Raw genomic sequence first — 13293 nt, forward strand, 5'->3', positions numbered from 1 at the left:
GACAAAGGCTATGGAAGCAAATCTAAAAAGAAAACCAAGCTGAAATCGGAGTCAATGGTCGCAATAGCGCATAACCAGTTATTTTGCCAAACATATTTAGAATAGTTTTTCTAGTGAAAAGGAGTGAACTTTTATGAACCAATTGTTGGTAGTTCTATAATCATATAAAATTTGTTGAAGTGGAAGTAAATAAATTTACACATACATATTGAAACAATTCTTACAAAAGATATCTAAAAAAAACATTGAAAATTTATAATTCTCATTATTTAATGGAGTAGTTCAATGAACTGCAGTGTGTAAGCTAAACATGTATGATACCAGACTTCATAAATAAAATCCTTTGTCAAAGAATTGGTAAAAAATGATCCACACACTAATTTCTACAAACAAATGAAAACCTTGTCAAATAATGGTGAAGAAATACCTACACACCTATATAAATAACACACAAAATCCTTAAGCTACTTTGTTTACAATGTAGGTAAATATAGCCATTAAATACCATTTGAGTCTCTTTAACTAGACCCACTCTAGAAGTTTTGTAAAATAAATTTAGTTCTGTGAATTGCATAGGTAGATTTAAAAAAAAAATTAAATCCCTTGTGGATTCACTGTTACAAGAATAGAAATATTTATCACCATTACTGCTCTGTTGACTGACAGTCATACAAAATAAAAATATCATTAATAAATACATGCATATATCCTGCACTTCAACACTGCTTATATTTATTTTATATACAAAACAATTACCATATAGTGTTTGCAGAGTGTATTATTTAGTGATACAAAATAAGTTCGTGTGAATCAATATGATTGTGAATGTAATTTGTCATGACACCAAAATGGTGTTGATAGGAAATCTTCCGGTGGAAAGTATGGCTGTGACATAAGTTGGTGTGTCACACAACACTGTATTGGAAAAAGAAAACAAATGCTGGTCCAGAACTAGGCTATGATAAAGCCTACTTATTTTCTGATCACCAAAAAACCCATTATGAAAAGATAGGTATGAATAGCTCCATTAGATTGCACAAAGTTTTAATGACTAAATTTAAAGAATACTGAAATTTATCTTCAGATACCCCTCTATATTATACTCGAGCAAATTCTGTAAGTTAAAAGGAAAGCATAATGAAGTTAATTGAGTTTGAACTTAATTTAAAATAATGAAAAAAAAAATGCTGCATGGGTAATTTATGGGTGTAGATTTAATGTACAAAATAATGTAATAAGTATGTGAATGTTGGTTAAAACACACAATACATCAGTTTATTTTGATAAGACCTAGGCACTTTGATAGTGTAGGTATTTAAACATCAAACTATATAAATTGAATAAATATTACAACAGTTAATTAAGCATAAAAATAAAGAAACGTTTAATAAAAATACCCACAATAGTACCTGAAAAAGGCCCCAGTAGGTATCATTTAAGTAAAATGTTAATAATAATTTAGAAGTCAAATTTCAACAGTTAAAGGTATTTATCGCTAAGAAGTGAGATTCATAGCAATTGAGTAGAATATCTTCTTCTTAATGAACTTCTGAAGATAAATCATGTAACAACAGTTTAAATTCTTTCTAATGCAAACATTCGCTATTCAACAAAACAATTACTATTTGAGGTTATTGACTAAAGTCTTCAAATAACAAAAGCAATTATTTTTTAGTAAAATATATTCATATTTTCAGTAAATGAAATAAATAATAATGTGGGAACTTACCCTATAACCTCTATAAAAAAACAATTATTTAACTAATAAACTTTTCTTTTATCCTTTACGATAAAGAAAAACCTTTATTTTGTCATATAATGTTTGGGTCAGGTATGTTTTGTAAAAGTCATCGTCTAGTAAATTAAAAATCATACATAATTTGCATGTATAAGTTTAGCTACAGCAAAAAGAAAAAACAACTTAAACAATTTAAGTCGTCCATTATTTAAGCTTTGTAAAACATTTATGAAATGTATTAACACCCCTATTTCCATATAGCAAATTAACTATAAAAATATCTTTAAATATATACAAAACAAAATTTAAAAAGCTAAAAAATATGAGTTTGAAATATTCACACTCTTATTCTTTAGCTAAAGGGATCTCAATTCCATCAACAAATAACTGGTGAACTATTCCGTCTCTTCTTTTTCCAGTTGTAACTGCCTTGATGTAAGCAGGGTGATTTCCAATCTCAAAATGCGTTTCGGTGCCATCATCAACAAATTCTCCCTTAAATTAAATAATATGAGCAAATTTTTTAAACATGAGAATATAGCAATTCCTTGTACTTATAAAGAAATCCAAGAAGTCAAAATTACAAAACTTCTATGCTTATTGTAAATATTTGGACTTTATTCAATAAAATACTTAAAATTCACTAAGTCAAAAAATTATTTAAAAAAAAAAGACTGAAAAAAATATTTTACACAATCTAAGTGATCATTAAAATAATTTTCATTTTTTAAAAATTGCAAATTGATATGGTTTCAATTTAAAATAGAATTATAGACTTAGTGTACAGTGAATCAAAGAGTAAGGTAAGATTTACTTTGGTATAAATTATAAAGAAGATAGTAATGCTTACCGTTGTGTCCACTTTGGTTCCATTCACCCAAACATCTAATGTGTCTTTTTCTGCAAGATATAAATGCATACAATTAATACAGGTACAGTCAAATAATTTTAAGTACTAAATGACATAATTTTAAAATAGTTTTACATATTAAACACTTAATACACTATAGTGCAATAAGAAAAGTAAATGACATAAAAACATTTTTAATATTATTATAACATAAAAAATGCAGGCTTACTGAATTAAACTATCAAAACAAACTCTACAGTTCTTTGAAAAATATTATATTCAAATGGGTAATTATAATGGGTAAAAAAGTGGATAGTGGCAAGGTAACATTTTTTTTTTGCATAAACTCCAAGTTAGGAAAAGGCTGTTGTGGCTTTATATTTTAATTAGCTACATTAAACTAAAATGAATAACAGCAACAAAATATTTGTGCATGATGAACAGTAAAAATTTGTCCAATGCTTTGTCTGGTTTGCTGCTTCTGTGAATAGAAGGCCTATAGAATGCAACAACTTAAAAAGTTCATAAGCTACATATCTGTATTCTAATATTTAGGGAGAAAATTAAATTTGAAATCTATCTAATACTACTAAAACTCAACTTTGTTTACATGTTTGAATATTTATTTGTTTGTCTGATTTCTTACTGTAAGGAAACTGCTTTAAATGGGGGGCTGTAAAATAGTATGTAGGTAGAGAATAATTTTTTATTGCAGACAGACTGTTAATCACACATTTATTTAAAGACGTTAATTAATTTATTGATTTATTCATAGGTAGATTAACCACATTTGTTTTAAATTTTTAGAACAATGGCTTAACTTTGACTGAATAGTGATGTTTGATAACTCATTTTTTTGTTTGTTTGTTTTTCTGATTTGTTATTGGGGAGAATCTTCATTATGTGTAGAGCTGTAAAATGGTATTTTGAGTGGTAAATATTGTTCCTTCTTAAACACACTATTAATTACAAACTAATTTAAAGCCGTTAATTAATTTATTGATATATTCATCGGTAGATTAACCACAGTTTATATAAAAGTTTAGAACTATGAGTTTAGTAATAGTAAAAAGATATTTTTTTTTTTAAAACAATGTTTTCAATTATTTTTCCTAAGGCCTACATGTGAATGATAAGGTTGACTATCAGGACCTCGCGGGGCACAGGGCAGGTGAAGTAGAGTGCACCTGTTGTTTGTCCTAAGCATATGAAGGGATAGTGTGGTCAGAGACATGCTCGGCTGGAATCGTTTTTTTAAACGATAAAAACATGTCTGAGACTTGGTGGGACACTGGGATGGAGTGGAGTTTAGTAAACACTACATGAAGGTTGCGGACATAACTTGTCAGGCCTTTTAAAAAAAGTGTATTTATTCACAGTTCCATATATATAATTTTATTTGTCTTTCGATAATTAGTGCTTTTGTTACTTACCTAAAACTACTCTCATTCCATTGCCTGCTACATAGACTACCCAAGTTTTCATGATTTTGCTTTGGTTTTCCTTGAACTTCTTCAAAGGTTTGCCATTTACTTCAAGCGTGTACTCATAGGAGAATCCACTGACGGCATCTATAGATATGACACACTTGGTTTTTCCAACCTGAAAATGCTCTCTACCAACCAGTTTAAACATCCAGTCCTGACGATAAATATCCTGGAAAGTAAAAAACTAAAAATTACAAGAAATTTTGGTCAAACATATCAGAACTGTATTGAAATATTATATCTATTTAATATTTTGAGTTCTTATATTTATAAAATGATGAAATCGCAGAAAGTTAGCTTGAGGCAGCAAACACACCAACTACCAGCTGACAAAGAAATCCTCCAGAAAAAATTGAGAATGACTGGCCAGACACTCGAGAAGACTGCATCCAGCATAACAAGACAAAACCTCATCTGGAATCTACAGGGATAAAAAAATGAAGGCATAACTTGGAAGAAGAATACAATCAAGAAAGTTGGATCTGCATGCAGACAGATAGAGACTAGAATATAGTTGCCTGAAAAGCTCTTGTTGACCGCCTATGTCACAGAAGAGGCAATGGACTAACCTAACCTTGTGGCTTTAGAAATATATAGGCTCTTCTCTTTTATCACTATTTACAGACGTATATTAGAGAGTTTATAATAGAGAGTTTAGAACTAATTAGTAGTAAATAATAGAGGTTATATCTTATATTGGTACCCTAATTCTGTTGACTTAGTCCTAGCCATAAAAATATTACAACCCTTCCCCTAAAAGCAGAAAAAAAAATCACATTTACAATAATATCTTCATTCAGCAATTTGTATAAGAATTTGGAAATTATATTTTTGTTGTATACATCCTTATGTTTATTGTCAGAGAAACTTGACAAAAATTATACAGAAGCAGTTTTTAATTAATTTTATTTAAGTACTGTTAAATTAACCTTTCCATCCACTCTGATGATTCGCTTGCCTGTAGTAGTGCCATGTTCGAATTCTATGGTGTGTATACCATCACTGAGACTGATGTCCCAGGTGGCAACAAGGTCAGACATGTTTTTCCTGACTAACTTTTCTTTAGTATCCTGAAGAAGAAAAAACAGGCCTACAGCTACATCAAAATCAAATATATAAGACAATTTAAGTATATCATTAACAATAATAAGATTTTTTAAGTTTTACTGTTTTGCCTAAGTGATTATAACAATCTAATCATGAAACCATACACCATTCATGTACTGTTACAATGTAACAATACATATTACATACATACTGCAAAATATTGATTGTGTATCTAATTATTAAATTAATTTAGATTGGTGTAATAAAATGAAAATGTTTTTGTCATCTTGTGAGTAAAATATATTAATATATTGTTAGGTGCGCCATACTAATAAAGTTAAAGTAAATAGCTTCCTAATGTTTTTGTGTGTTTCGGTTGTGTTTATATATATTATATATTAGGCCTATATACTATATAAATTATAATATTAAATAGGGGGGCCTAATAAAATACGCTCAACTGCATATGAACGTGAAGCGAGGAAAAAAATTATTTAATTATTTAATATTTAAAATACAACAGATGTGTAGATAGTACTATTTCTAGAAGTATTACACTTAAATCTAGGTCTAGATTCTATGTAGATCTAGATTCAAGATCTATTCTAGATCTTTAAACTTACTTGATCGTGAAATCGCGAAAGAATAGTTTTAGTATAACGCTGCCCAGCAACATAACATTTCCGGTTTATATTCCTAGGCTAGCCTAAACTTTTCTTTTAGAGATTTAGTATATAGCCTACTCCCCTCCATTCCAAAAGAGTGAGAGAAAAAAATAATTGAATGATCATTATAAAACACAATTAAAATTATTGATCACCAATAAATTATACAAACCTAGATCAGAGCCAGTTTCTTTACAAAATAAACGCTATCAAAAATCATCTGTTATTTCTAACATAAATTCTACTGATTTTTTTTTTTTTTGATAGGGTCAAAATCAAAATAAGGATCTTTTCCACATAAGCCCTGCAAAAAAAAAATTAACCCCCCCCCCCTCCGCCACCTAAAATGGATTATTTTAAAATTCGCATATGAAACTTGAACATTTAGCCTATAGGCCTATTTTATTGACGATGATGAAATTGGTACATGCCATAAATAATTGGCATGAAAATGTCTGTATTTTCGTACCCCAACCCTAAACCAACCCTAACCCTAACCCTATGGGCCGGGCCGTCTGGTAGGAAATGGGAACTATATATTTTAATCCAGAGCTTTGCTGTTGGACATTATTTAATCGAGAGCTCTATTCTTGGACACTATGCCTCAAAGCTAGTAGTCAGAGGCGTAGCGAGGGGGGGGGGCGGGGCGAGGGGGGGACATATGTCCCCGGGCGCCGACCTTAGGAGGGCGCCAAATTGAAAGTTTGAGGGGGGGGTGCAAATGAAAAGTTCGAGGGGGGGGGGGGTGCAAATCGAAAGTTTGTCCCCGGGCGCCGGGAAGGGTCGCTACGCCTCTGCCAGTAGTCCAAAAAGGTACTGCATTTTATACAACCACAAAATCAATGCTTGATTTCAGTGTTAATATATCTCTATAGGAATTAGGCTTATGCCTTTTCGTAAATATTGCCAGTTTCGAATGTTCTACATAAAACATGCAAAAAAGGGTGCCCCCCCCCCCCATTTTTATATATAGAGGATCTACTAACAAAAAAATACCTATTCACCATCAATGTTCCCTCTAAGGACCAAGAGTGTGTGTGCAAAAAATATGTTGTGTGCGCGGTGCTAAAAATGACTTGGGCAAGTTAATATGTATGTTTAGGCTTGCAATTAAGCAGAGTAATGAAGGCATGCATTTTGATAAATTAATAGAATAATGTGTTGGACTCGTGAAACTATTGCAATTAAAAGAAGATACGAATCCCATCAAAATAAAATAAAATACACAATAAAAACTTTCAGAGTTATACTTAGACAAGAGGTTATGTGGTCGACTTACTATATGTTAGTGTAATGCAATCATGTTAATAATGTTAATACCATAACGGTAATACAAATACGACAGTTTTACATTTAACCATATTAAAAAGCTGACTTGAAAACAAAATTAGCTAACCTTGCAGGGGCATTCATTGCAATTTCTCGCGTCTAACCTTGCCTTGCTTCCACACCTTATATGCTTTGTTTAAATCCACATCCTCTCCAGCATTTAGATATAATTTAATTCGCATTAGATTTCCTAAATGTGTCGCTTCAAGTCTATTTCGTGCTTGCACTTTAATGCTGTTCATAAGGCTAAAACCTCGCTCGCAATCAGCGCTGGATGCTTGAAAAGTACAGCATATGTCACTTAACTTTGCCAGTGAGCTAAATTGTTCATCGTTTAAAGCAACTCCTGCGATTTCGGATAGTGAATTTACTGAACCTGATTTGAGTTTTTCGCTGATCTGAAATTTGAAGTCATTATATTGCGTGATAATTGACTCTTCATTTGTTGTTTGTAACACATCTTTGTACTTTCCGCACAGCTCTTTAATCTCTTTGACGCCAAACTCAAATGCACAATTTTTTAAACCAGTATGATCAAAAGCTGACCAAAACTGAAGTTCATCTCCTGGAAACCTTACATTTAAATGATCCCAGACTGATCGTATAAACTGTGTGATTTGTCTTGTGTCGATTCCTACGTTTTCATTCAAAATTTTCTTGGCTTTATCATTCCAATAAACATCTTCACTAAGGTATTGTGCTTCTAATTTGCGTATTTTAGAAATGCAAAATTGATGTGCTTCAATAGATGATAAATTACTTCGCTGCAACAACATTGATAGATTAGCTAATTCAGTTAATACATCATTAACGGTATACAGAGCAACTTGATACAGGGGATCTCTTAATGATTTCAAAATATAACAACAAACAGGATCATTGCAGTCTTGGACTTGTTCTTCACAGTAGGCAGCTAAGACATCAAGATTTCTAACAAAAGCACTGACAGCAAAGTGACGTGACAACCAACGAACTTCATGAATTGGTCGAAAAGAAATTACATCCATATCATGCACATTAGCCAATTCTTCAAGTGCGCCCTTTTTAACTGAAGATCGACTAAATAACGTGTAAACCGTGCGTAAGAGAACCTCAATATTTTTAAACAAATTAACATCTTTCCAAGCGTCAGAAAGTGCCAAGTCTTCTCGATGAGCAACACAGTGCTGTTCAACAAGATGGGGGACCTTAGCCTTCAGTAAAGCAGCTAATCCCTTCCTACGGCCTAACATAACCGATGCCCCGTCTGATGTTATCATTACCATGCGGTTCATGTCAAGTTGATGTTCAGTGTAGTACTGTGTTATGGCTGCCTCCAGAGCTGAGGCATCACATGCGGTAAGCTGAATTATTCCACCAAAAACGGTTTTGTAGAGTAAAGAATTGACTGGACGAAATTTAAAATAAAGGATTAGCATTTTATGTACAGTTATGTCAGTACTTTCATCAACTATAAGCGTGTGAAACGATGCTACTCGAAGTTCTGTCAGTATGTTCTTTACAACCACCTTGTTGATTGCTTCAACAAACTCAAAGGCGTAGTTCTTACTTCGCCAACTGTCTGGTATAGAAACATACTTCCCCATGTGGTTATGAATCAGTTGTACCGACAGCATCGAGGCGTTCATCCTAATGGCGAGAAGAACATTATCCATTAGGATTCGAACTTGATCCTCGTTTGAACGTTGGCGCTCATTTTGTTCAATTCGTTCTTCTCGCTCATTGTTAGTTTCAACCAGCAGACGTTTAAGACCAGTCCCATTTGAGCGGTTGTACACAATCGCAACATTTTCTACATGAACACGAGACAATAAATGACGTTTACAGTAGTCAAGCTTCCATGATTCCCAACGCTTTCCTGTGACGAAATCGTTGTCTTTGTTGGTTTTGTTACACGCACTAGCAGCACAGAACTTACACTTCAGTCCAATCTCATCTGAATATTCATAGATGCTTCCTAATTCAACTGAAACATTCTTTGAATCGGGCGTATCGGTTATTACTTTAACTTTGAGCCATTCCAGTTTAAACGAATCTCTCGCTTTTTTTTTGCTGCATTGTTTTACCGCTTGTTACACACATTTTTCTTTTCAACATTTTCAAATAGCACAGAGTAGTAAACTTTTATTCCTTATTTACCAAACCGGTTTGTGAACACTGAAACAGTTCAATCCAGGTGCACGTAATAATCCCAAGAATTGGATATATAAAGTATATAAATCCTTAAACCAAGAGCAAAAACACATCCACCTCTAGTAGCGTAGAATTTGCATCTGACTTGGGTAAATCGTCAAAGTATCAAGGAAATGGGTGGGGTTGGGAGATGGGGGAGGGCAGTGGCAATAAAAAAAACCTTGCATGGTCAGCTAGTAGCCGCAGGTATTAGGTGTCAGTGCTGCGGTCAGTTTTGGTGTAAACCATTAAATCAAGCAGCGGGCGTGTCACCCAGACAGGTCGGTACCCCGCTCAGGTGAGAGGCAAGTCATAAACTAGACCTGTGCTATGACAACCGAGGTCAGAAACTTTAAGTATCAGCTTGGTCCAGGCCAGTCATTTATATCCGGGGTTTTCTATTTATGTCCCAAAACACAAAGACTGTTTGTTTAACAAAACAGGCACTAAAAATGTCGCTTCATTCAAGCCACTGACCACAATTTTTTTAGTGGATCAGGCTTGCCCGACGGTCTGATAATCTGTGCGCGGCATCAGAAAATGTCTGCGCGGCATATTTGTAAGGGCTGCGCGGCCGCGCAGCCGCGCAGCTTAGAGGGAACACTGTTCACCATGGAAACAAAAGACATCTACTATTCAAATATAATTATTTATATGAAGAATAAATATTAGATTTTGAAAACCACTGATAATAGCAGTTTTTTTTGTAATGTATGTTTGGCTTTTCCATAAAACATGCAAAAAAGGGTGCCCCCCCCCCCATTTTTATATATAGAGGATCTACTAACAAAAAAATACCTATTCACCATGGAAACAAAAGACATCTACTATTCAAATATAATTATTTATATGAAGAATAAATATTAGATTTTGAAAACCACTGATAATAGCAGTTTTTTTTGTAATGTATGTTTGGCTTTTCCATTATTAAGTCATCGTGTACGGTGACAACGATAAGTATCATGTGATTTTATTTCCCCTGCCCAGGAAGATCTGAAGATAACGTGCGACAGGTGCAGCTACTCTGAAGATAACTCAGCCATACCCTCGTTCACTGACTCAATCAATGGCTTTCTCCTCGCAAATAAAACTCGACGGAGTAACAGCGGTTATCTGACCTCTTGTTGCATGAAAATCTGGTCAATCGCAAAACAATGCCGGTTTGTACTATCTATTCAAACCAGAAGGTTTGGTTTATGAGTCACCGCTAGAAATGGTAGTTGATACACGATTGCATGTGCATTTACAAACGCACTAAAGCCGAGTGCTTACTTAATGACTTGGCGTTGGTTTTATTACAAAACATAAATTATATTTTAGGGTTGGTAAAAAAAGGAAAAATATAACGCATTGTTTTAATAATATTTTTATATTTATTAAAATATATTTTTTTAAACAAAACGATTAAAACGAGTAGCTTGCAAGACGTAAAATCTATTTAAAAAATTGATTTTTTTTTTACATATGATAAAACATTTAGTATATCATTTTCAATGTATTACGTGACGGTGTGGCTTAGCGGTAGTAAGTTTGAATCAGGGTTTAAGAAAGAAGAACGTCCCAGAGTCCACCCAGCTCCGATGGGTAACTAACTTAGAGAAAATAACGGCGGCTGGGAATAGTGATGACCATACTCTTCTTTCATATGCCGAGGTCACAGAAACAGGTGAACTCTGAGGCGTAGCGAGGGGGGGGGGGGGGGGGCAGGGGGTGCGGACCGCACCGGGTGACATCATTTAGGGGGGTGACACCAAGGCAAAAAATAGCAAAATATATAGAGACAAGTTTGAGGGGTGGGGGTGCAAATCGAAAGTTTGAGGGGGGGGGGGGTTGCACATCGAAAGTTTGAAGTGGGGGGGGGGGTGCAAATCGAAAATTTGATGTTGGAGGGAACATAAACCACTCTGGGTCTAGTATTATTTGCACACTAGTACACACAAGTAAAGAGCCAGAAAGGTGCGCCAACTGGTCTATTCACCGGCACGTCCGTTTAAAATCCACTATCCCGAGTCATTTTAAGACAGCTGTATAGATATATTTTATTCAGCTTACCACAGTCATGAACATTATATTTTGTGGTTGCAAATTGTCCCCGGAGCATTACAATATTCTATTGTTATTATAGGTATGTATAAACTTGTAGTAGCGTCGAAATGACGGAACTCGTTTTTTTTCCAGAACGAGTTAAAAGACGGAACTAATCAGAGACAGGTTTCACTTGAAATGTTATTGGCTACAAAGCTGTTTCTACTCGTACCCACACTTCTTGAAACTTGTCTATGAGCCAGATTGTGGTTGATACAAAACATTCCTTTAACGATTTCCTATTGAAACCTGACCCTAACCAGAGTTTCTTCAGGGCATCTCTTAGGGGGACACCCCCATCCCCCCCCCCTCCCCGTAAAAAGTCTACCGCCCCCGAACGAAATGAAATGTATATAGAAAAATATATACTTTTAACAGTGTCCGCCCCCCCCCCCCCCCCGAAGAAAGTCTACTGCTCCCTACCCCCCCCCCCCCCCCGAAAATTTCAAGTGCCTTCCCGGAGAAAAAAGTCTAGAAGAAACACTAACCCTAACTTGTCGCTAGACTACTTTTGGGACTATAGGGATGTGAGCTTACAATATGCGGTCCACGGTAAATGGGCAAATCATTTTTAAGCAGTAAATTTCTTTAGTATCAACAAGCAACAGAAAAAAAGCAGCGCGCTTGCAGCAAGTAAACGAAGTAAACATGTTACAGCCTAATACGTTTCATATGTAGCGTAAACAACAGATAAGGTGTATTAGCATCTCCGGTTCACTGAACAGGTTTCGTGAATCGAACATCAGATTGTAGCGTAATAACAGTATGTTAGGATTTTCTCAAATCTTGAAACATGGACAAATTTAGTGTAATTTATTCGACATTTACGAAATAAATTTCAAGTAAGAAATCTTTTTTTATTCGTTTAATTTTATTCATTATCTTTTCCCGTTCGTGCCCAAGACACAGGTGGAAGATGAAGCAGAGTTCATCTGTTTCAGTGACCTTGGCATACAAGGTGATGATGTGATCAGCACTATGCCCAGCCGCGTTTGTTTCCCTAACGTGGGTTTGGTACCTATTAGAGCTGGGTGGACTCAGGGAAAGTTCTGCTGATTAAAACACATATTCCAACTTGGGACTTTCCAGTTTAGCAGTCTAGCCCTCTACCGTTAGGACACGCCGACCCATAATAAAATTTGTATATGAAAAATATAAAAAAAAACAACAACTAATAGGACAATGATGTTGTGAGTTTACTTAACTTTCATTTACACATGCATATAATTTGGTCAAGATAAAATAACTGTGAGCACAAAGAGATGTTTGGTTTAGTGTTTATTTTATATTGTGTTAAAGAGACATGTGTTTTTGCCAAGAAACATATTGTATAACATTTTTGTTAATTCGATTTTCAAAAAATCTCCGTTATTCGTTTCTTGTGTTAAGTTTGTAGACTTTATGGAAACCTTACAGGAACTGTATATACACTTACTTTGGAAATGTTTCTTTAGTAATAATACTATTAACACATGTTTAAAATTCTAAACAATCTTTTAATAGATCATTGTTCTTTGAGGAAAAAAAAAAAAAGGGGGGGGGTCATTTGTCGATTTATCACAGACAACAATGTCGGGCTAATGGTGTTCCATAAAGCTGTTACAGACTTACTGTATGAGTGAAGTAGATGATATTTTTATATGTTCTATATGTGCACGGGACTTTCTGCACTAGAGCTGTTTTTGACACACACACACACACACACACACACACACGCACGCACACACACACACACAGACGCACGCACGCACACACACACATATACGCACACACTAATACACACATTGATTTACAGTTCTATACATAAAAACGCATAACCTCATTGCTCTATGACGCGCGCAAGCAAATACATTTTCTGTTGTGAAACTGATAGCTAACTGTAGTTATTATACTATAAAAACACATACTACACCCATCTGT

At 34.4% G+C, this 13293-nt stretch overlaps 2 protein-coding genes across 2 annotated transcripts; both read right to left on the reverse strand.

Annotated features, from left to right (window-relative positions):
• Window positions 1-250: 250 nt before the first annotated feature.
• Window positions 251-5815, reverse strand: LOC131958172 (fas apoptotic inhibitory molecule 1). Its single transcript, XM_059323042.1, has 5 exons — window positions 5746-5815; window positions 5005-5145; window positions 4022-4244; window positions 2589-2638; window positions 251-2233 (listed from the first exon to the last, which is right to left on the reverse strand). The coding sequence occupies exons 2-5, from the start codon at window positions 5113-5115 to the stop codon at window positions 2084-2086; spliced, it is 534 nt and encodes a 177-aa protein (XP_059179025.1). The 5' UTR covers window positions 5116-5145; window positions 5746-5815; the 3' UTR covers window positions 251-2083.
• Window positions 5816-7354: 1539 nt separating this feature from the next.
• Window positions 7355-8702, reverse strand: LOC131958184 (E3 SUMO-protein ligase KIAA1586-like). The gene is made up of 2 exons (XM_059323057.1): window positions 7488-8702; window positions 7355-7393 (listed from the first exon to the last, which is right to left on the reverse strand). The coding sequence occupies exons 1-2, from the start codon at window positions 8700-8702 to the stop codon at window positions 7355-7357; spliced, it is 1254 nt and encodes a 417-aa protein (XP_059179040.1).
• Window positions 8703-13293: the final 4591 nt, after the last annotated feature.

Source organism: Physella acuta, unplaced genomic scaffold (genome assembly GCF_028476545.2).
Source record: "Physella acuta isolate Inbredline_101_S28 unplaced genomic scaffold, ASM2847654v3 ptg001297l, whole genome shotgun sequence".
NCBI lineage: Eukaryota > Metazoa > Mollusca > Gastropoda > Physidae > Physella > Physella acuta.